The sequence below is a fragment of the Pseudochaenichthys georgianus genome, chromosome 8, assembly GCF_902827115.2.
Source record: "Pseudochaenichthys georgianus chromosome 8, fPseGeo1.2, whole genome shotgun sequence".
NCBI classification, from domain to species: domain Eukaryota; kingdom Metazoa; phylum Chordata; class Actinopteri; order Perciformes; family Channichthyidae; genus Pseudochaenichthys; species Pseudochaenichthys georgianus.
The window spans coordinates 8,838,512-8,862,562 of record NC_047510.2 but is presented as its reverse complement, the minus strand read 5'-3'; the positions used below and the strand labels follow the sequence as shown (position 1 = coordinate 8,862,562).

Sequence of the window (24,051 nt, the reverse complement as noted above, 5' to 3'; positions counted from 1 at the left end):
CTCCCCTCCTCGAGACTTAGTCCCGCCCACAGGAAATGCGAGCGGAGGACCGAGGAGGGGAACCGAGGAGAGAGGAGGGGAAGCAGCAGACGTTTAAAGAAATGAGAACTCCTCTCCTCTGAGCGGTCATATTAAAGCGACGTCTGTTCATTATTACATGGCAACAGCTGCATCAGCTGTCGAGTGTTTTGTCATAGCGCTGTATTTTCCTCTCTTTGTTTGTAGTTATCTTTGTAGTTATTTGAGTATGTAATACTCAAATTTCCCCTCCTCGACTCCTCGGTCCTCCGGTAGTGACCCGGAAATGAATTTCAGCGTGCCATGTTGAAGGACATCTCATTTCTTTAAATGCACATCGAGGACCGAGGATCAAGCGTCGAGGAGGCTCTCTGGAGGAGCTCTAACCGACGATACACTAGAGGCTTCTCAATATTCAAATGTCCCCTCCTCGACTCCCCTCCTCGACTCCCCTCCTCGAGACTTAGACCCGCCCACAGGAGATGCGAGCGGAGGACCGAGGAGGGGAACCGAGGAGAGAGGAGGGGAAGCAGCAGACGTTTAAAGAAATGAGAACTCCTCTCCTCTGAGCGGTCATATTAAAGTGACGTCCGTTCATTATTACGTGGCAACAGCTGCATCAGCTGTCGAGTGTTTTGTCATATTTTATAATCTCTGTTAGATCAGCTGAACATTGTTCCCCCACATATTTACTTTGAATTCATTGAGAGTGCGGTATAATGAGACAATAACAGGCTACAGATGCACACACACACACACACACAAATATATTTATATAAATATATACAATTTAAAGTATGAGAGCACTCCAGGCCCGGACTGGCCATCGGGAGGACCGGGAGGTTTCCCGATGGCCTGGCCTGTTAAGTGGCCTGCTGGCCTGAGGATTTTTTTTTTATATATACGTATGTATTGTGAACGCAACGCTGCGCAAATGTGGGTCTGACTCTGCCTCACAGAGGGTGACTGGCTGTCTACATGATGTGGCCTGCCGACATGGCCACGTTCATACAGATCATACTCGATTGGTCTCTGTGTGTCATTCAAGCTCGGGAGGGTGTGTGTTATGTGTGGCGCGAGCGAGTGAGATAAACCGCGCGCACCGGTTACGTGTATTGTTATTGTTGTTAGCATCTGGTGCTAGCTAGCTGCGCTAACGGATATAAGGAGCTGTTTCAACAACAAGGTGGAGGAGAGTCCTCTCCTGTCAGACTGAGAGACTGTTAACTACAGCTCAGGTGAGGTAAAGGACTCTCCGAGTGTTTAGTTTAGTGTTTACTCTGTGGGTCTCAAACGGTTTGGTCACCATTTATGTAAACACATATTTCCATTTGAGGGGGGAGTGATTAGTAAAATATGCATGAATAATAAAAAAAAAAAAACGGTGAACTAGGTGAAAAAAGGTAAGACAAACTATTACAACTTGTTGAGAGCTAAAACGAGTCTTTGCTTCTGCCTCAAAGAGGAGCAGGAGGGAGAGGAGGGAGACAGGAGAGGCTGATTCAGGAGCACATACACACTCACAACTATAAATGAACCAAAAACAAATAAATAAACAAGTTTCAATGTTTTTTCATATTGGATATGGGATGTTATTGGTTATGGCCATGTTATTATGATTTTATGATTATTTAAATGTATACAGTTATGTTTCATATGGGTGTAGTCTCTTTATTTCCCCCTCAAAATGCACCAGATTGATGCATTTAAGTCCAACATTAAAAAACAAATCTTACAGGGGGAGCATACCCCCAGACCCCCCTATAGGATTTGAGGTCCACCCCCGCTTAAAATATGTTCACATAGGTTCCTAAATAGATTTGCAATTTTTTTTTAATAGTAACCCATGTCCATATGTTTATTTTGGGGTAGTAGATTTAGAGCGCTATCACTATGGGCAGCAACGCTGTAAAAATTGACAAATAAATCCAGCAAAATGGCACAACAAACTGGTAGTGGCCTGGCTGGGTGTATAATTCCCGGCCTGACTTATTGTCCCAGTCCGGCCCTGGAGCACTCTCATAATAACGTAACACAATCAGAGACTGGATATATCCCCCCCCCCCCTCTCTCTCTGGTCGCTGAAATGGGGAATTGAAATGACGGGCTAAAAGTTGTATTTGCAAGTATTAAAAGTAAGGACATCAAACCAACTGAGACCCGTCTGTCCGTGACATCTGCGCACTGTACAACACACACCTACACACTGTACAACACACACCTACACACTGTACAACACACACCTACATACTGTACCACACACACCTACACACTGTACAACACACACCTACATACTGTACCACACACACCTACACACTGTACCACACACACCTACAGCTGCTAAAGCATAATCAGGCTACAGCCGTTGTGTATTTTATTATGTGAAGCACTAAATGGTTTTAGAAAAATATGGACTCTTTGTAGATATCTACTAAACTAAAGCAAATAAAGAGAGTAGGTCTGTTCTACTGAGTGATATATATTTTACACACTGCTCTGCTTTCTGCAGGACCTCTATCCAGGGGATGCATGCAGAGCTGTCATTGGCTGAGATAAGTCCGGCCGTGCGTCACGCCTCCACCGTTCCCGGAAATGCATCCGCGGAGGAGCCGTGGAGGAACCATCAGTGTATCCTCGGTTATAGCTCCTCCAGAGAGCCTCCTCGATGCTCGTTCCTCGGTCCTCGGTGTGCATTTAGAGAAATGAGACGTCCTTCAAAATGGCGCGCTGAAATTCATTTCCGGGTCACTACCGGAGGACCGAGGAGTCGAGGAGTCGAGGAGGGGAAATTTGAGTATTGAGAAGCCTCTACTGATGGGTCCTCCACGGCTCCTCCGCGGATGCATTTCCGGGAACGGTGGAGGCGTGACGCACGGCCGGACTTATCTCAGCCAATGACAGCTCTGCATGCATCCCCTGGATATTATTTTAGAAACTGCTTTCATCACGATGCGATGTTTACAGTGAGAACAGCTGTGAGGTCCGTGCAGAAAGCAGAGCAGTGTGTATAATATATATCACTCAGTATAACAGGCCTACTCTCTTTATTTGCTGTAGTTTAAAGATATCTAACAAAGAGTCGATATTTTTCTAAGACCATTTAGTGCTTCACATAATAAAATACACAACGGCTGTAGCCTGATTATGCTTTATGAGCTAGGTGTGTGTGGTACAGTGTGTAGGTGTGTGTGTGGTACAGTGTGTAGGTGTGTGTGTTGTACAGTGTGTAGATGTGTGTGTTGTACAGTGTGTAGATGTGGCGGACAGACGGGTCTCAGTTGGTTTGGTGTCCTCTGCTTACTTTTAATACTTGTAAATACAACTTTTGGCCCGTCATTTCAATTCCCCATTTCAGCGACCACAGAGAGGGGGGGGGGATATATCCAGTCTCTGATTGTGTTACGTTATTATGAGAGTGCTCTCATACTTGTTTGATTCTGAAATTGTATATATAAATATATGTGTGTGTGTGTATATGTCCACATCTGTAGCCTGTTATTGTCTCATTATACCGCACTGTCAATTAATTAAAAGTAAATATAAGTCGTCAATCGTCATGAACACATCTGTCCATCCGACAGAGGGCTGCTGTGCCTCCTGTCATCATTAATGGACGTCTCTTTAAAATGACCACTCAGAGGAGAGGAGTTCTCATTTCTCTAACCGCCTGCTGCTTCCCCTCCTTTCTCCTCGGTTCCCCTCCTCAGTCCTCCGCTCGCATCTCCTGTGGGCGGCACCAAGTCTCGAGGATAGGAGTCGAGGAGGGGACATTTGAGTATTGAGAAACCTCTCTAGCCTCGGAAAACGAAGAATTGTGGAACAGGCTAACAGGTGTGCAGGTGTGCGTCATATGAGAGGCCCCGCCTTAAATGGAGCGCGATTTCCGCCAAAGATTTGAAAATTGGTCCGTGCGCAAAGCATTGTGGGGATTTTAAGACTGCGGAGTCTACACATGAGCACATTTCCCGCTACGAAGTACGCCAGCCTCGGTAGAATTCCAAGTATGCTGGACATTGGACCAGTCCTTCGGCGGCACTCGATGACGGATATGCTTGAAATAGTGGCTCTGGAGCAGCCTTCCTCGACATAGAGGGGGTGTTTCTCAATGTCGAGTACGCTTGCTTGGTAGCACATGTCTTCCGAGTCACTTGCTTCAGAAGCGAGGCAAGAATACTTCCTAGCATTCGGAAAACGAAGAGTGGAACAGGCGAGCAAGTGTGCAGGTGTGCGTCATATGAGAGGCCCTGCCTTACATTTTCCGCCACAGACTTGGGGAAATTGGTCCGTGCGCAAAGCATTGTGGGGATTTTAAGACCGCAGAGTCTACACATGTGCAGCCTCGAAATTTCTCGCTACGAAGTACGCCGGGCTCGGTAGAATTCCAAGTATGCTGGACATTGGAACAATCCTTCGGCGGCACTCGATGACGTAGTATGCTTGAAATAGTGGCTCTGGAGCAGCTTTACTCGACATTGAGAAACACCCTGAGAAACACCCACGGCCGAAGAAGTGACGTCAGCGGCTTAATTTGCCTAATCCTCCCTCAGGGACTTATTCCGGTGTGAACGCGATCTTCCGATGAGTACGGCAAAATACTTGGTGTGAAAGCGCCTTTTGATCTCTTATCCTTGAACCAATTATCTTTACACAGATACATATTTGTTTTGGTCCTTTGAACCGGAGCAGATCAAGATTCAACGGACAGAGGACCACCAAAGAGATGGCTCACTCATTCCCAAAAACCACCCAGCTATCTGGCCGATTACCAGACGTCCTTCCCAGGTTGCCAACCCAGATGCTAACCCTGATAATTGTCAGCTTTTAGCCCCGTATGTTAGCTATCAAACCACAGTTCCCCCTGATAAAGCTAACACAATTCAAAGAGTCCAAAGGAAAAAGGTTGAGCCCCAAGAGGAGCATAACCAATTATCCTTATCCAGATAAATATTCCTCATAGGCGTATTTAAAAAGTATGGTTTGAAATTTGAATCTAAATCTGGGTAATAATCTTGGCTGAATGTAAAGATTTTAGAGCATGTACCAACTGAAATGTGCCATTATTAAGTATCAAACATTGCCAAATACTGAATATTGGCATAAAAGGCTTTGTGGGATTCTATTTTGAATGTTTCAATATTGAAATAGTTAAGATATGTTGTGATTTATTTTAGACTTTTATTCAGGTTAAGTTATTTTATATGAAAAATGGGTTTTGAAGATAAATGGAATTAAAAGGGGACCAATTATGCTAATTTTCTGGTTCACATTGTATTTTGTGCCTCTACTGTGACATGTTTAAATTAATTAATGTTTGCATAGCACCTCTTTTCACCCTCTGTCTGAAACCAGAGCCCAGTCTGCTCTGATTGGTTAGCTGGCTGGCTCTGTTGTGATTGGTCAACTGCTTAAAGATGTCCCAGCCCTTAGCCCAGTGGTTCCCAAAGTGGGGGGCGCTCCCCCCCTGGGGGGCGCAGAGGCATGACAGACCCCAGGAGGGAAAATGGTTATTGAAAAAAAATCATAATTTGAAAAATTATTGATTCAAAAATAATATGTTACAGTACTATTACGTCTGGGTCTCTGTGTTTCATTAAAGCTCGGCTCTGTGTGGGTGTGGAACGAGCCATTTTGTGCGCGAGAGAGAGAGCACTGGTACCGGAGATCGTTGATGTTAGCTTCTGGTGCTAGCGAGCTACGCTAACGGATATAAAGAGTTTTTTCAACAACAAAGTGGAGGAGAGTCCTCTCAGACTGAGAGGCTCAGTGAATTAAAGGACTCTCTCAGTGTTTAGATAGTTCTATGAAACGTCAAGCTACCCCCACAGCACCCCCAAAATAAATCTCTGGCACCGCCACTGAGCCTGACTATTTGTGTTGGGGGGGGGGGCCCGACTTTTTTTTTTCTCCGAAGGGGGGGCCTGACAGAAAAAGTTTGAGAACCACTGCCTTAGCCCATCATGTACAATGTGTTTGAGCGCTAGCCAATAGAAGCTCGAGGTGGGAGAGGAGCCCAATGGAGGCGGTTCAGTCGTTTTTTTCCCATACACTTTGGGATTTTAGCCTTTGCAGACCATTGACATGCACAAAAACCAATATAACACACTAAAGGAAAGGAAAGGGAATACACAAACAAAACTAATAGCGCCCCTTTAATATTCCAAGTTAGATTTCAAAAAATATATTTGCTTTACTGAGCTCTTGTACTTATCAGCCCTTGGACAAACCCCTGTTTATGTCACACATATAGGTTGTTTTTAAAATTCTGTAACAAGAGGAATGTTCTTGTTCCTTTTTGACCCTGCAGGAAATGAATGTGGTCAGAGCCTGTAAACAACACAGTTAATGCAAGCTACATTTCAAAGAAAGCCATTATGAATGAAGATCTTTACCCTGGGGCATTATCATGTTTATTGTCACATTAGAAAGGTGATATTCAGGACAGAGGAGGATCACTCATGGATATGCAGCACCATTAACAGCCAATGGAACAGACAACAAGCAGCTTCTTTTTTTTTCTGTCGAAGGCCAGGATCATATAATTAACGGAAAAAAGAAAAACAGAATATACAAACATTACAAAACAAGAGTGGTTAAGGAAATATTTTCAACATAAGAAATCATTCCGCTGACTAAGAGGAAAGGTAATGTTAGGAGTCGGGATCCAACATTTAAAAAAACCAACAGCATGAGAGTAAAATAAACATGAGGTTTCTCTACTTATCAAACCCGCTTCAGAATACAGACAGGAAACACTGTTCGTACTAGTGGTGTAAAATCAAAACACAGAGAGAATCAGTGGAAATGTAATACTGGACTACAGTACAAAGGGCGTGCATGCACACTCTACCACACACTGTTCACATTAAGAAAGTGGAATAATTCTCATCATATTACCTGAACTGATTTTCTCTCATCATTTGGCTCATGTGACAAAGTCCCACTTCCCCTGTGTCCCCTACTTTACACACTGTGTAATGCTGTTCATCACCAGCAGGGGTGCTAAACACTTACTAACTGTGAATCCCTGAAAACTGCATTAGGATACTGGTCAGAAAAAAAGAAACACATTGGTCACAGAAGTTGGTCATGTGGATGACGGTAAAAAGAAAATATAGAAAATGGAAAAACAATCCTGTCAAGCGTTGTTTCTTCCTGTGTGAACTAATAACAAGGGCTGGGTAACTACGAAGTACGCCAGCCTCGGTAGAATTCCAAGTATGCTGGACATTGGACCAGTCCTTCGGCGGCACTCGATGACGGATATGCTTGAAATAGTGGCTCTGGAGCAGCCTTCCTCGACATAGAGGGGGTGTTTCTCAATGTCGAGTACGCTTGCTTGGTAGCACATGTCTTCCGAGTCACTTGCTTCAGAAGCGAGGCAAGAATACTTCCTAGCATTCGGAAAACGAAGAGTGGAACAGGCGAGCAAGTGTGCAGGTGTGCGTCATATGAGAGGCCCTGCCTTACATTTTCCGCCACAGACTTGGGGAAATTGGTCCGTGCGCAAAGCATTGTGGGGATTTTAAGACCGCAGAGTCTACACATGTGCAGCCTCGAAATTTCTCGCTACGAAGTACGCCGGGCTTGGTAGAATTCCAAGTATGCTGGACATTGGAACAATCCTTCGGCGGCACTCGATGACGTAGTATGCTTGAAATAGTGGCTCTGGAGCAGCTTTACTCGACATTGAGAAACACCCTGAGAAACACCCACGGCCGAAGAAGTGACGTCAGCGGCTTAATTTGCCTAATCCTCCCTCAGGGACTTATTCCGGTGTGAACGCGATCTTCCGATGAGTACGGCAAAATACTTGGTGTGAAAGCGCCTTTTGATCTCTTATCCTTGAACCAATTATCTTTACACAGATACATATTTGTTTTGGTCCTTTGAACCGGAGCAGATCAAGATTCAACGGACAGAGGACCACCAAAGAGATGGCTCACTCATTCCCAAAAACCACCCAGCTATCTGGCCGATTACCAGACGTCCTTCCCAGGTTGCCAACCCAGATGCTAACCCTGATAATTGTCAGCTTTTAGCCCCGTATGTTAGCTATCAAACCACAGTTCCCCCTGATAAAGCTAACACAATTCAAAGAGTCCAAAGGAAAAAGGTTGAGCCCCAAGAGGAGCATAACCAATTATCCTTATCCAGATAAATATTCCTCATAGGCGTATTTAAAAAGTATGGTTTGAAATTTGAATCTAAATCTGGGTAATAATCTTGGCTGAATGTAAAGATTTTAGAGCATGTACCAACTGAAATGTGCCATTATTAAGTATCAAACATTGCCAAATACTGAATATTGGCATAAAAGGCTTTGTGGGATTCTATTTTGAATGTTTCAATATTGAAATAGTTAAGATATGTTGTGATTTATTTTAGACTTTTATTCAGGTTAAGTTATTTTATATGAAAAATGGGTTTTGAAGATAAATGGAATTAAAAGGGGACCAATTATGCTAATTTTCTGGTTCACATTGTATTTTGTGCCTCTACTGTGACATGTTTAAATTAATTAATGTTTGCATAGCACCTCTTTTCACCCTCTGTCTGAAACCAGAGCCCAGTCTGCTCTGATTGGTTAGCTGGCTGGCTCTGTTGTGATTGGTCAACTGCTTAAAGATGTCCCAGCCCTTAGCCCAGTGGTTCCCAAAGTGGGGGGCGCTCCCCCCCTGGGGGGCGCAGAGGCATGACAGACCCCAGGAGGGAAAATGGTTATTGAAAAAAAATCATAATTTGAAAAATTATTGATTCAAAAATAATATGTTACAGTACTATTACGTCTGGGTCTCTGTGTTTCATTAAAGCTCGGCTCTGTGTGGGTGTGGAACGAGCCATTTTGTGCGCGAGAGAGAGAGCACTGGTACCGGAGATCGTTGATGTTAGCTTCTGGTGCTAGCGAGCTACGCTAACGGATATAAAGAGTTTTTTCAACAACAAAGTGGAGGAGAGTCCTCTCAGACTGAGAGGCTCAGTGAATTAAAGGACTCTCTCAGTGTTTAGATAGTTCTATGAAACGTCAAGCTACCCCACAGCACCCCCAAAATAAATCTCTGGCACCGCCACTGAGCCTGACTATTTGTGTTGGGGGGGGGGCCCGACTTTTTTTTTTCTCCGAAGGGGGGGCCTGACAGAAAAAGTTTGAGAACCACTGCCTTAGCCCATCATGTACAATGTGTTTGAGCGCTAGCCAATAGAAGCTCGAGGTGGGAGAGGAGCCCAATGGAGGCGGTTCAGTCGTTTTTTTCCCATACACTTTGGGATTTTAGCCTTTGCAGACCATTGACATGCACAAAAACCAATATAACACACTAAAGGAAAGGAAAGGGAATACACAAACAAAACTAATAGCGCCCCTTTAATATTCCAAGTTAGATTTCAAAAAATATATTTGCTTTACTGAGCTCTTGTACTTATCAGCCCTTGGACAAACCCCTGTTTATGTCACACATATAGGTTGTTTTTAAAATTCTGTAACAAGAGGAATGTTCTTGTTCCTTTTTGACCCTGCAGGAAATGAATGTGGTCAGAGCCTGTAAACAACACAGTTAATGCAAGCTACATTTCAAAGAAAGCCATTATGAATGAAGATCTTTACCCTGGGGCATTATCATGTTTATTGTCACATTAGAAAGGTGATATTCAGGACAGAGGAGGATCACTCATGGATATGCAGCACCATTAACAGCCAATGGAACAGACAACAAGCAGCTTCTTTTTTTTTCTGTCGAAGGCCAGGATCATATAATTAACGGAAAAAAGAAAAACAGAATATACAAACATTACAAAACAAGAGTGGTTAAGGAAATATTTTCAACATAAGAAATCATTCCGCTGACTAAGAGGAAAGGTAATGTTAGGAGTCGGGATCCAACATTTAAAAAAACCAACAGCATGAGAGTAAAATAAACATGAGGTTTCTCTACTTATCAAACCCGCTTCAGAATACAGACAGGAAACACTGTTCGTACTAGTGGTGTAAAATCAAAACACAGAGAGAATCAGTGGAAATGTAATACTGGACTACAGTACAAAGGGCGTGCATGCACACTCTACCACACACTGTTCACATTAAGAAAGTGGAATAATTCTCATCATATTACCTGAACTGATTTTCTCTCATCATTTGGCTCATGTGACAAAGTCCCACTTCCCCTGTGTCCCCTACTTTACACACTGTGTAATGCTGTTCATCACCAGCAGGGGTGCTAAACACTTACTAACTGTGAATCCCTGAAAACTGCATTAGGATACTGGTCAGAAAAAAAGAAACACATTGGTCACAGAAGTTGGTCATGTGGATGACGGTAAAAAGAAAATATAGAAAATGGAAAAACAATCCTGTCAAGCGTTGTTTCTTCCTGTGTGAACTAATAACAAGGGCTGGGTAACACCTCAATACATTTGTTGGTATGTATGAAAGGTTGGCATCATGTGTGGTCAGAGGTATGCCCTTTTGTACCGAGAGTTTCTTGTTTTAAACTAATCTTGCCCGAAAACTATTTCCCTGGGGCAAATGTATGTAACAGCTGTGTGTTTTGATAATATTTGCGATCTTTGGATTCTTTTTTTTTTATTGAAAAATAAAAGAGAACCGAATTATTACAGAGCCCCCTAGGGGACATGGAGAAGGGAAAAAAATAATAATGATGTTTTGCGAGATCTCGCAATACTTTTCATTTAGTACTTCCTGTTCAGTTCGGCTGCTACGGCAACACTAACCACAACAATGGAGCGGTTCATCGATTTTACTTTGAGCTTGGCCTTAAATATAAAGACATAACATCAGTGCTTGGCAATAGGCACGGGTTTCACATAAGTGAAGACACCTCAAGAGAACACTCAGAGCGAAGGGACATGCACGTTCCTCTGAGCTGAGTTATTGACAGATTTGAATTTGGCGGATCAATAACTCATGAACATAACATTGTAAAAATACAAACAACATGACTTTACAATCATAGCAAGGTAGACAACGAGCTACAGGGTCGTTTCTATCAGAACAGTTCGATATGCGCCGTCATCCGAGCTAAACATCAAGAATTGGCCACAATCTGCAGCTGGAGGAAGGAGAGGAGGCATCTACACGGCATCTATTGCACGTCTGTCCGTCCTGGGAGAGGGATCCCTCCTCTGTTGCTCTCCCTGAGGTTTCTCCCATTTTTCCCTTTAAACTGGGTTTTCCTTGGAAGTTTCTCCTTGTACGATGTGAGGGTCTAAGGACAGAGGGTGTCGTATTGTCATACTGATATTCTGTACACACTGTGAAGACCACTGAGACAAATGTAACATTTGTGATATTGGGCTATATAAATAAACATTGATTGATTGATTGATTGAGTGCTTAGGGACCGTCTACAAACTGAAACGGGGTTTTGCGAGATCTCGCAAAGGTTTTGAAAGATCTCGCAAAACATTTTATTTGTATTAAAATAATTATTTTGTTCTTCTCCATGTCCCCTAGGGGGCTCCGTTAATTATACTCATTAAAAACAAAGTATGAAAAAAAGGAATTCATGTGATATTAGTTCTCCCAGCCCTGCCTAATTTTTAGCACCTCACTGGACACTCCTATTCTTCAAATAATCTGCTGAAATGATGATAAATCTCCCAGTTATGACCCCAATGTGGAATGTGACTCAAGCCATACAAAAGTCAATCAAATTGCTCAAACACTCATTGTAAAAAGTCAAAATTCACCCCCTGGCTGCCCTGTTTTCCGTTGAAGTTTTACAAAAAAAGCTTTGAATGTAGCTTTTGTTTGTCAGAAATCTGTTCTCCACGTTAGAAAACAGAAAACAATTCATGGTCATTTTTGCGTAAACTTCAGGGCTGTGGTGCCAGCTTCAGTGGGCAGTAGAGGAGTGTGCAGGCGCTTTCTTCAGAAGCAAAAGGTGGAGAAGCGGCGTCCAGCCCCGGCTGTGGTCACGACTGGAGGTGGGGGTCCATGCCGGGGGTCTTGTAGAGGTATTTCCAGATGGCGTAGTAGTGTACGGCCGCAGCCAGCGCCACGAACACGTGCCAGATGGCGTGGGCAAAGGGGATGACGCCGTCGCTCTTGAAGAAGAACACGCCGAGGACATAGATGAGGCCGCCGCACGCCAGCTCCTGCATGCCCTCCGTGTTGCTCTGCAGGAGGCAAGGACACGGGGAGATACAGGAGAAATGTTAGGCAACAACAACAACAACTATCCAGCTGTGTTCACAATCAATTCCGACTGGGGATAGAGTGTGTTGAGTTTAAAAAAATAATAATTTGGTGTTAACTCGAAAAGTGTACCTTCCAACAAAGAAAGCTAATTCTGACAAGAAAAACTAAATGAAAGAAAAGTAAGAAATCTATTCCTAAAAGTGTTCCGTTTTTTTTTTTTAATTAGTATAATTTCAATATCTTATTTCTCACATGCAACACAACACAGCATGTTTGAATGTTGTATTATGCCTGTTTTTGTTATCTTTACACATCCTTTTTTGTTGACTGATGTAATCTCACCATTAGTGAACATGTGGAATGTTTTATTTCCAAGAAGTAAATAAAGATTAAATTACATAATGTGTGTTAACAATGGAACAATAGTAGTGTTAGTGCTATTTCAGGCTGCTATATCCATGGAAACCACAGGAGGGCAGCAGTAAAGAGTTGATATGTTGACAAATGTTATCATGCATTACAAATCCTCTAAAACCCCATAGAACCAATATTAAAATCCCTACAAATGTTTTTTTCCTACACATTTATTGCCACAACGTGCTGCAAAAGAAAGCTTATGCATCCTTACATCACTATCTGAACGGATAACAATGTGTTTATTCACCATACTAATGAAATAAAGTGGTATAGAACAATTCAGCACATGGAAATGAACGGAATGGGACTGTAAATGTATTTATGAATAGTGATATTACCATCGATGTCACAACTGATGCAGGGAAGAAACCCATCATCAAGTAGAAGGCCAGCTCAACAACTTTATACCTGTGGAGACAAACAACATTTCACTGACTCTGTGGATGGGGCAAGACAAATAGACCGCAACAAATCTTTTAAATTCACATTATCACCTCAAACTCACTTTTCATGGTAGTTGAAGACGTATATGGTTCCAGCAGCAGCCATGAGCCACACAAACCATCGCATGTGTGCTGCGAGAGGGCCCAATTCACGCAGGTTCAACCTGAGGAGAGAGGAGAAGTAAGATCTATAACAAGCCTTCATCTTCATGCAGGCCCTCTGAGTGTAACTGTCCTCTGCGTGACACTCACCAGGGTGTGTAGGAGGCAGCGATGAACAGGTAGATGACCACTCTGTCACACATGTGTGAAACACTGTTCCATTGACCTGCAACAAACAATAAATAGGTCATTTGTTAATTTCAAGGTCACAGATATGCAAAGCAGACACATCGTTTGCAAGAGGGAAACCTCTTGTCACAGGAAGTGATATCATGTTTCCATCCAAAGGGAAATCTAAATTAAGACTTGACATTGTAAGAAAAGCACAGGTGTTGTTGAGTCCGGCTGGGGAATCATTATTAACACTGTTGGCACAAATAGTTCCTAATGGAAACAAAACATTACCAATATTCAAAATCGTTTCATTGACTTTGTGTCTCTGCTTGGGTTTGGACACCATTTGGCAACATCGCTCTTTTCTTGTGCAAATGAAAAAAGGGATTTATAGAAAACCATGTTTGAATCTCTTCAGGGAAGCTGCTGAAAAGTACTGTTATGTTACTGGTAATAACGTGTCTGTGCTCTAACACTTCTGAAACTACAGTAAGAAATAAACATATAACTAACACTCAGGGTTTCTGTAGCACATAAGATCAAAATAAGGAAACAAAAGTATGACTTCAAAGGTTGTGCAAAAGGCTGCAAATGAAACTTGACACCAACATACCAGCATGGTGACAAGGAATGTAAAGAGATAAGGAAAGGACTGACTGTGTCCCTCGCTCTTTGGTCTTTGTCCTCTTGCATTTTGTGACGTGTCTTTTACGACAGTGTGTTCTGCTACGTGTCTTGGTTCTTTGCCATTATGGTGGGTTGTCATGGTGCTCCTTCTCACCTCATGTGGCTCTTCTTCCAGGTGATGATGTGAAACACAGTGGAGACCAGGAAGAGGGCGCACAGGCCCATGCCGTACACCCAGGCAGTGACCTTCTCCCAGCCGTTGTCCGACAGACGGTGCAGAAACGCCATGCCCACGAAGGCCGGCACGATGAGGAGCTACGGAGACGAAATGAAACTATTTCAATAATATACATACATAAAAACACAATACCAGACTCAGGGACAGCTTCATCCCACAGGCCACAAGACTGTTAAACACCTGCACTTTTGAAAGAACATCCATAACATTCATCTGTTCGCAACTTACTAATTATTTATCCAATATATCATATTCCAATTACTTATTATTTCTATTCTATTTTATTTGTATTTAGTTGCACTATTTTATCCATTTGAGGAGCCTGTGACCTAAGAGTTTCATTGACATAACTACACTGTAGCTATGTACACATGACAATAAAAGCCTTGAATGGAAACTACTTTAAAAGAAGCACCAGATAAATGAGGATGAATCAAGGTAAACAAAGAGGTATAACATACAATGTTTGCATGGCATCAAAAGTTGCTGTCCTTACTGATTGAGATATGTTATGGCTATAGGGACAAACTATGTTTTTCTTTGCACATTTGAAGGCTACTGTGATATTTTTAGAGCGATCATTTTAATTTGAGATGACGTCATTATCATCCTCTTCCCTAGAAAATAAAAGATTAGTCCCATCCACTCACTGCATGGGTGTAGCAGTTTGCAGCATGCTCATAGCAGGTGGGCTGGTAGCGGCAGTTAGCAGAGGCCCGCCTGTTCATGAACCTGAAACACACACATAAACAACACAACAAATAAACAACAGTGGTAGTTTGATCAAGCATCAAATTGGGGGATACCTTTAAAACAGTGCTCAGTAGTATAAAGGAAAATGCTTTAGGGTTGACTTATTAGACATAATGTGAGCTCTCAAGAAGGGAGATAGGAATGAAAATAAATAAAATGGCTGTAATATTAATATAGAAACCATACACAGATAGTTATATGTTGTACCTGTTCTAAGTGACAGACCATGACATCCTTATTGTCTGATTTTAACCTGCTTGAGATGTAATGACTTAACTAATAATATATGTATAACTATGGCTAAGACTACTACTTGTGTTGATGACTTTATTAAATGTATGGCCATTTCACAAAATACTGATTATTGTGCTATACATAACAATTGCCATTCACATTTAAATGTTTATTAAAGTGTACCGTCTGTACTGGTCAAACACCAAAATATACCCAATTTCAGTGATTAACACCGAAATCAAAATGAGTTGAAAGTGAATCATTATTAAAATTGCATTCATTTTAAATGACTTTGTCCCCATTATGACACAGCTATACAGGAACTTTAACCAACATGTTAACCTGAAAGGAAAGCATGCTTAGGCTGCTAACGGTCAGGATGAATGAGGCAACGTTAACCAACCACACCTGGCATTATTAAAGGCAAATATTATTAGCAATCCTAGCTTGACAGCCCAGAACATTATTTTAACAGTGATATATTTTGATTTACAAACCTCTGAAAGCTATTCACTCTCTTCATTTCAATGCCTTATTCACCAGAGGAAGCAAAGAAACAAAATCAGCCAACAAAAGACCTACAAAGCCCCGCTCCACAAAGGGAAGAATAAAACAATAAACTGTCTTGAAAAGCCAAAGGAAACGGAAGATCTAGCATTAGCTTGTGGCTAACGTTATGCTACTCATTAGCTAACTTTCTCTACAGCTACAAGGCATCGGCAGCATCAATACTACGACTACAAAGGCACCGTTTTAGTCTTTTCCTTAATACCATTCTGTTCAAAATACTGGCTTACTGCCTCGTCTTTAAGCTAGAAATATCCATAAGCACCAGCAGAAGCCAGAACAAACCGAAAAGACCCCTGCAAGCAAGCAGCTCCGCCGGTCATTGACAGGCTACTCCCCGCTGTGCCGCTCATCAAAAAACATGATTTCTTTTTGTGCCTCGCCGCCCAAACAGTGGTGAGACATTTAGTAGCAGTGGTTTAAGCCAATGAGCATCGAGACCACCGGAAAAGTGGCCAATCAGGTCTTAGGTAGGCGGGGTCCAGAATAGGAACGTCACAGACACATTCACATTCAGAGAAATATGCAAATATAAAAATGCACAATGTTTATGTGAAATGGAAAATAAGAAATATAGAAATACTGTATAATGTTGATATATTTGTCGTGTCTGTGTGTTGCTGTAAGTGATTTAATATGTGTTGTGATGATAAGTGACCAATTTGTGATTGTATTTAAATGTTTGAAGACTTTTCACCCCCCCCCCCCTTACAAATGGGTTGTACATTTGTAATTAATGGTGTCATGGTTTATACATCCTTTACTTCATAGATTAGATATAAATACTTCAATTAAAGTAGTCCTGTCTATACATTTACAACTGCAGAGATGAAGGATTACTGTAACAAAACACTTAATAATTACTTATTTTATATTTAAAAATTGCTGAATTAATAGCTTTTTCAAGAGCTAGAAACCAACTATGACTCCGTTTTATTATTTTAGAAAAATGTAATGGCAATTGACTTTGATTTTATACAAGGTTTGTAAAGGAGGAGGAACACTTGTTGACCTACAAAGTTGACTTAATAGGAGGTGGTACAGTACTAGACAGCATTGCATAAAAAGCTCCAAAATGTCAGCTTGCGAAGTTTATTTGGAAATAAAAAAAATAAAATAGAAACCTGTCACATGACATAACATAAATGATATTGTAGAGAGGCCATTAATAGCCTGGTTAGCAACGCTGAGTGTGTGGTTAAACAGAATGACATTTTGTTTGAGTGTAGGAATGCAATAGTGAAACAAATTGTGTTACTAAGTACTTTCATATAAACTGACAATCTCTCACATTTTTAGATAAAACAATTGTGTTTAGATGTTTATCAACTCAACTTTTCACAATCTGAATCTGACAATCCTGGAATTTTTCGTACCAAAAATGCTCTTGTTAAGCAAGTTCCTCTCTGTTGGAGGATTCAATGCATGCATACCACACTGATTGCGTTAACATCCACCGTAGCTTAAGCCTTAACAACTTACAGTAACTATTTGACAGATTTTTTACAGAAAGATACCAAAGTCAGAAGTCTCTTCAGCATGAGTTATTGCAGCAGAAGCCCAATGTTGCAGCAAGTGACAGAACCACAGTGAACTGTACACACACAGGTTGTAACAGCAGCACAGTTACATAACTCTTAGATATAACAGAAGCTTTATGTAAGACCAAAGTGCAATCCTCAGGCTTAATGAAGTTCATGAAGTACACTCTGCTATTGAATGCTGCTACACACAACAAGACAGCAAATGGAGCCTTAGTATATTTTGTCTTACAAATGTTATCCTATGGGCACTTTAAGAATGTTTTTCTGTCAGCAGATACAGATAGCCACTTTCTCTTGAAATGTAACTGACAAAGATACGTCTAAAACAAGTTCATAGCAGAATGGTGATTTAGCTTTTTAAATAAGCTGGGCCTTTGTGGTACACATAGTCTGTACCAGTGAAAAGAAACAATGGGATTGATCCAGGCAAAGAGAAAAAGCTCATTGTGTAGTTTTAAAAAGGACATTAGCACTGATAACAGGGGCATGTGAGAGGCCATATGTCAGGGGACAGAGTCTCCTTGTTTCTCGCTACAGTCTGCTTTATCCGCACGCTGCTTTGCTAACACCTCTAATGTGATACAGACCTGAGAGCTGCCGGCTGGCAGCGTGTCAGCGGCTCAGAGACCTTCCTGTGCTGACCGTAAACAATCCCCATCCAACTCACTGTGATTGGAGGTTTCCTGTCTCTTTAGAGAACAATATCCGTTCTGAGCCATTGTTTGATTTAATTAAGAATTGAGCTAGCATCAAAACTTTATAAAAAAATGTTTAACATTGTGAGATACGATTTTGGCCTTGGTGGTGGTCTGTGCTCTCCTATTTCCTTTTTGGGTTTTGGTCATTGTTAGAATAGAAACCTGCACTGCATTACACTTTTCTTCTCAAGACTTGTAGCATGTTCAGATTAAGCCTAATAGGTAATGCATCGATTTAGCAATGCCCTCCTATGACATAGTCAGTGTATAATGGACTGAACATTTTACAAAATCGTTATAGCAGAACCAAAGATATCTTCTTTTTGATTTCATGCATTCTTTATCAAAACATGGTTACTAAATCAGTCACAATGCCTCTCAACCACCGGCAGTTGGTGGGGGGATTCGGGTGTTATGCTAGTGGCGGCTAATGTAGCCTCAGGCAACAGATTTCAAGCCGAGGAAAGAAGCAAGCCACAGAGGTCTAAAGTCTTTAGCCTAACCAGCACTGACTCAATTGACATCAATTGAGGAAATATAGGGGAGAGTGGGGCAAGATAGAGACAATTTCTACTTATGTTGTCCTCTTGGCAAGGAACATAGGTAGAAGTCAAATGACAACAACAACCTTTATCGAAATGATGCATCTATCACAAAGGGCCATGAAAATATGACTTCTTAAATTAAAGTGGTCTTGTCGCTTAACTTGCCCCATATAAAAGGGGTAAATTGAGCCATCTAGTTGTTTATTCAATAATTGACTTTTTCAGGTTCAAACCTGAGTTGGTTGCTACAGGAATATTGTTTCTGTCTGCTAATTCAAAGCCAGTTCACAGCATTTCTTCCGAGTAAGGCCATGGAACTGGTCAGACAGTTTTTTGATCTGCAAGTTCCTTCTCTCTCCTGCGTGAAGACCCTCTTTGCCTCTGCTGTTCAACTGTACCCTACTTTTTTCACTTCCTTTTCCATTTTCCTTTTATGTATCTACACAGGGTTGACCTGTCCATATGTCTGTCTTTTGCCACTGCTCTGATGGATTTTCCACCCTTGCCATCAGTGGCTCCATTGTATCATACGCTTAACCCTCAAAACATTTGCGTTGCGTTGAACATTTACTTTGACAAGCAAAACATTTCCCACTTTACCATGTGCTTCCCTTCATCACAGCCAAATAGAACAACACAGTTCCCTAGATAAATGGGGTGGGTCCACTTACCCACTGGCTCATTTTACCCCAATCTCCCCTATCAGAATTCCAACTAGACATGTGACCATAATATATGTATATATATATAATCCTATTTTGGCCCAATCCCAAGTCACCGTGGGGCTTGTTAGAACATGGCAAATTACAACTGTATCCTTCTGAACGTCACCTCGCCCTATTCAGTTACGTTAAAACCAGTATAAAGGGCAAGTTTAAGCTTTAATTTCAGTTCAATCTCATACTACTTCACTGTTTACCTGCAGAACAAATGTCCCCTTTCCGTTCAACAGTCAATATAAAAACTGATGCACTGTGTTTGGAATTGGAGTTATTCTTGCAATGTGCCATCACTCTGTCTGGTACAGTAGAGTAGGCTACACTACCGTACTGCAGCACTGCCTTCACAGACTGTTTACAGTTTGGTTAAGGGGCTGTGGCTTTGTTACTACGTTAACTTTTGTAATTTACTGCCTAGATTCACCAAACTCACTTTTCTTTGCTCTGACTACCTGGCACAATCCAATATGCTCTTTCATTGCGTTTAGTGTTAGGGTTGGTATCACATATCACCTATAACCTACTTGTTTGCAACTGCCTTTTTTAGACACTTAAAATCGTAACACGTATTTACTAAGGTATTTACTTACGTATTTGATGGCGTAAAACCAAAATATGTTTGAAATATCTTCTGCTAAACCACCAACCATATCTCAGGCTTCTTTAAATTGCCATGCCATACCCTTCCACCACATTTCATTAAAATCTGGCAGGTAGTTCTTCCATAAACATTCTGACCAACAGACATACAAACAAAAAACCTAACCTCCTTGTCAGAAGTAATAGAGTGGTGCAGGGATGACGTGTTTTTGTAGGCTAACCCAGAAGTTAGCATAGCAAGGGCTCCCTCGGAAAAACGTCTATGGGATTCTTCTGACCGCTAAGTTAAAAATGATTGTTCAGCGTGATGACGCTGAGTTAAACTACTAGTTTAGTCACTTGTTAGCAACTGATGTTTTAAAACACATAGAAGCTTTAGACTTTCTCCAGTTGTGGACATCTTTATATCGAAAGAAACATTTATGAAAATCTCTTCAGCTTCCATTCATCTCAAGCGTCTAAAACAAAAACACACTCAAAAAAACATTGAATTCAAGACGAAGAAACACGGAAGTGCTGAAATACAAACTCAATTTCGGGTTTTAGGACTTATTTCTGCGCCACTCTATCAAAATGAAAAATATAATTTTCCCCCAATAAACATTTGGAAGTTGTAAAGGTAATAATCATTCTGATCCTAACTTTATTTTAAACTTGAACATTGCATCAGCAGGCCTTCTGTTGGCCCATTCCCAAACCACCCCCTACACCCTATCCCTACACCCTATCCCTCCGTTTGCGCGTTCACGCGGAGGGTCCGCCAGGGCTGTTCCAAAGCAACGAGTGTGGAGCGGTGTGGAGGGGGAGTGGGCTATCAAGCCCTCAAACAGCGAGTCTGCAGCGGTGCTGACTTGAGACCGGTCTCTACCTGACCGGAGTCACGCTGTGTGTGTCCGTCAGGAAACAAGCTGTTAACAAGTAGTTCCAGCAAACATCCACTGATAAATTGCGATGTTAACAACCTCATGATAACTGCAGCATTTGACGTCACGCAACAGTCGGCCGATCACGGAAACAATCGATTATGATGACGGAGAAATTATATCATGAAAGTTATGGCGCTTATTAAGCTTATTAAAACGTATGTGGTTAGTTGCCAAAGTGCTTTGTTTTGAACGTTCATCAGTATTATAATCAAAAAGAGAAATATGAATATTAGTTTTTACTGAAATGATCAAATAAAGTCATTTCACTGAGCTGTGTGGGGTTTGTTCAACTTTTAAAAGATGTTTGAATGGTGATGTACACAGTGATAGGTGTTAAAGACTAACGTTTATAATAAATACATTTGTATTGTTTTTAAGATATTTTCATAGTTCATACAATCATACGTATTGGGATCATTTGTATTAATGACCGGAGCATAAGTTTCACTTTCCTTTTTTATTTCAATTCCAACTTTGGTCATGAAGAATATGTTTCTCTGTTGTCCACGTTCATAAAGCATAAAACAACAGCATCAGAGCACGGTGCAGAGTCTCTGAGTTTACAGTAGTCCCTCGTTCTTATTAAACATCCATGTTGTAGTCCGCTGTATAGAAAACTGTAGTTTCCATAGTTTCCCCACAGCAGCAGACGCACACAATGAGTCCGCTGGCGCGCGCATCATAAACACGTCGGATAGTGAAAGTGCAGTCGGATTCTCTAAAGCACCGCAGTCTCTTCTCCTACATCCTTTTGAATTCTCCTATACACTATCCCTTAACCCCGTGACGTTTCACTCAGAGGTCAAGGAATAGACGATAGGGTTAGAATTTAGGAGCTGATTTTTAAACTATCCGACTGCAGCCCCAGGTTGTGTGCGTCTGCTGCTGTGGGGAAACTATGGAAACCACAGTTTTCTATACAGCGGACTACAACATGGATGTTTAATAAGAAGGAGGGACTACTGTAAAGTCATCTAGAGACTCTGCACCGTGCTCTGATGCTGCTGCTTTGCTTTATGAACGTGGGCAACAGAGAAACATATTCTTCATGACCAAAGTTGGAATTGAAATAAAAAAGGAAAGTGAAACTTCTGCTCGTCTCCCTCTCCCTCCAGTCCACATTAATACTAATGATCCCAAAGATTGTATGAACTATGAAAAGATCTTAAAATCAATACAAATGTATTTATTATAAACGTTAGTCCTTAACATCTATCACTGTGTATATCACCATTCAAACATCTTTTAAAAGTTGAACAAACCCCACACAGCTCAGCGAAGACTGTGAAATGTTGACTTTATTTGATCATTTCAGTAAAAACTAACGTTCATATTTCTTTTTTTGATTATAATACTGATGAATGTTCAAAACAAAGCACTTTGGCAACTTACCACATACGTTTTAAAATGCTTAATAAGCACCGTAACTTTCATGATATCATTTCTCATAATCGGTTGTTTCCGTGAACGGCCGACTGTTGAGTGACGGCAAATGCTGCGGCTGCAATGCATTGTGGGGCAGCATTTTCTCCTCTCCTCTCGTCAAGGGAGATCCAGTGGTTCCTAAGCTAAAGGAGATGATAAAGGAAGTTTGAAACCTCCTTTCCTTTCATTCTCATCATTCTAGAGAATTCGAACGGCACTTATCATGGCTGCCACTGAGGGACTTCCGGGTCATTTCACTCCTTTAGGAAGGTTCCTAAGCTAAATGGACTATTCGACTTCAGCCCCAGTCTTCTTCTTCTTCTTCTTCTTCTGTTTTATGGCGGTTGGCAAACAATTTTCAGGTACATTTACCGCCACCTTCTGGAATGGAGTGTGGATCAGCACAGTGTTAAACTAAATTCTTAATATAATTCCCGTCCTATTTAAAAACCTAAATACTGCCATGTATGCTAAATCCCCTGAACTCCTTCTCAAAATCTCTACTATATTTAATTATGTTTGATTTCTGTTCAGTGCTTCCTTTAGTATTATACATTCTTGATGGTATTTGGGACATTGCAAAAAAAAGAGTGCTCCACTGTTTCATAATGACAACAATATTCACATTTGCCTGCTGCATGTTTTTTCATAATGAATAATGTGTTATTTAGCCCTTTGTGACCAAATCTCATTCTTGAAATGATGTCCTCCTCTTTTTACTTCTGTTGACTTCGTCCTGCCATTTCTTTTTAACTTGGGATTTGATGTTGCTTTTGATCTCAAGGCCTTCTGTAATCATCCCAGAACTTCCTCCACCTGCTCATCCCTGCACACCTGTGCCCCATCAAGCCTCAGCACATAACCATCAGCCACCTGCCTGACCACAGATGGCATGCTGTCCTCAAAGACTGGTCCAGCTTTTTTCCCTGCTACTATTTTCTGTTTACTTGCCCAATCTAACCTGTTTAGGATGAATCCAAGCCAGTCATTGATCATTGTTTCAAGTAAAGTTCCTTTATTTCAACCTTATATTGGTTATTATTTGAAATGCCTAGACATTTTCTATTTCAGGATATAAATCCTTTTTTCCTCACAGTTTTTAAAAAGGTAACTGAAGGAGCCTCCACTACATCCACTGTTTGTGAATGTGGAAGTGAACTGCAGTACATAGACAAATGTGATGATGCGTCAAATATAATTGAAAGAAAATCATGAAAATAAATATGGAAAACATGCCAAGAACATATCAAAACTGGAACTGTTTGTGATTCATGAAAAAGTATGAACATTTAAATAATTATAACGATAAAAATGAGGTTAGCTTAACAAAAATGGTGTTAAAAAGAACAGGACAAGTTCAACCCTAGTTCTTAGAATAGAAAAGGCTTTGTGTACGTCACACAGGGTTAAAGAGCTTTATAATTGGTTTACTGATTCATCTTCAGATGCATGACCCATAGTTGACCTCAAGTGTTGGATCTAAGGAAATGCATGTGGAGATATCTGTTCTCCCCTGAAGTTTATGCAAGTCTAGACAATAAACACTCTGCTTGTACATTTATTTAAATGTCCTTTAAAAGACAGTGCCATATACTGTATACTGCATGAGAGCATTTTAAAATAGCCTTTTTTTACGATTACAACCAAATATATTCAAGCTGACTGAATGTCAAAATATAAAACCCTTTCCACAATTATATATCAACTGTAAGTTAAATTAAGATTGGATAAGTTTGACTTTTTACACAATTTAAACATCTCCGTTTTAATTCATGTCTACCCCAAATTGAAAATCGAAGGCTGCAGTCGAATAGTCCAAAAATCATCCCCTATCGTCTATTCCTATCGTCTGTGTGAAACGTCACGG

General features: G+C 41.1%; 1 protein-coding gene across 1 annotated transcript; it reads right to left on the bottom strand.

The window, feature by feature from the left end:
- Positions 1-9,606: 9,606 nt before the first annotated feature.
- mmd (monocyte to macrophage differentiation-associated) lies at positions 9,607-16,085 on the bottom strand. The gene is given in 9 exon segments (XM_034089471.2): positions 9,607-12,150; positions 12,928-12,997; positions 13,095-13,196; positions 13,285-13,340; positions 13,342-13,360; positions 14,090-14,250; positions 14,824-14,905; positions 15,658-15,691; positions 16,013-16,085. Coding segments are annotated over 8 exon segments (720 nt in total). The 5' UTR covers positions 15,684-15,691; positions 16,013-16,085; the 3' UTR covers positions 9,607-11,946.
- Positions 16,086-24,051: the final 7,966 nt, after the last annotated feature.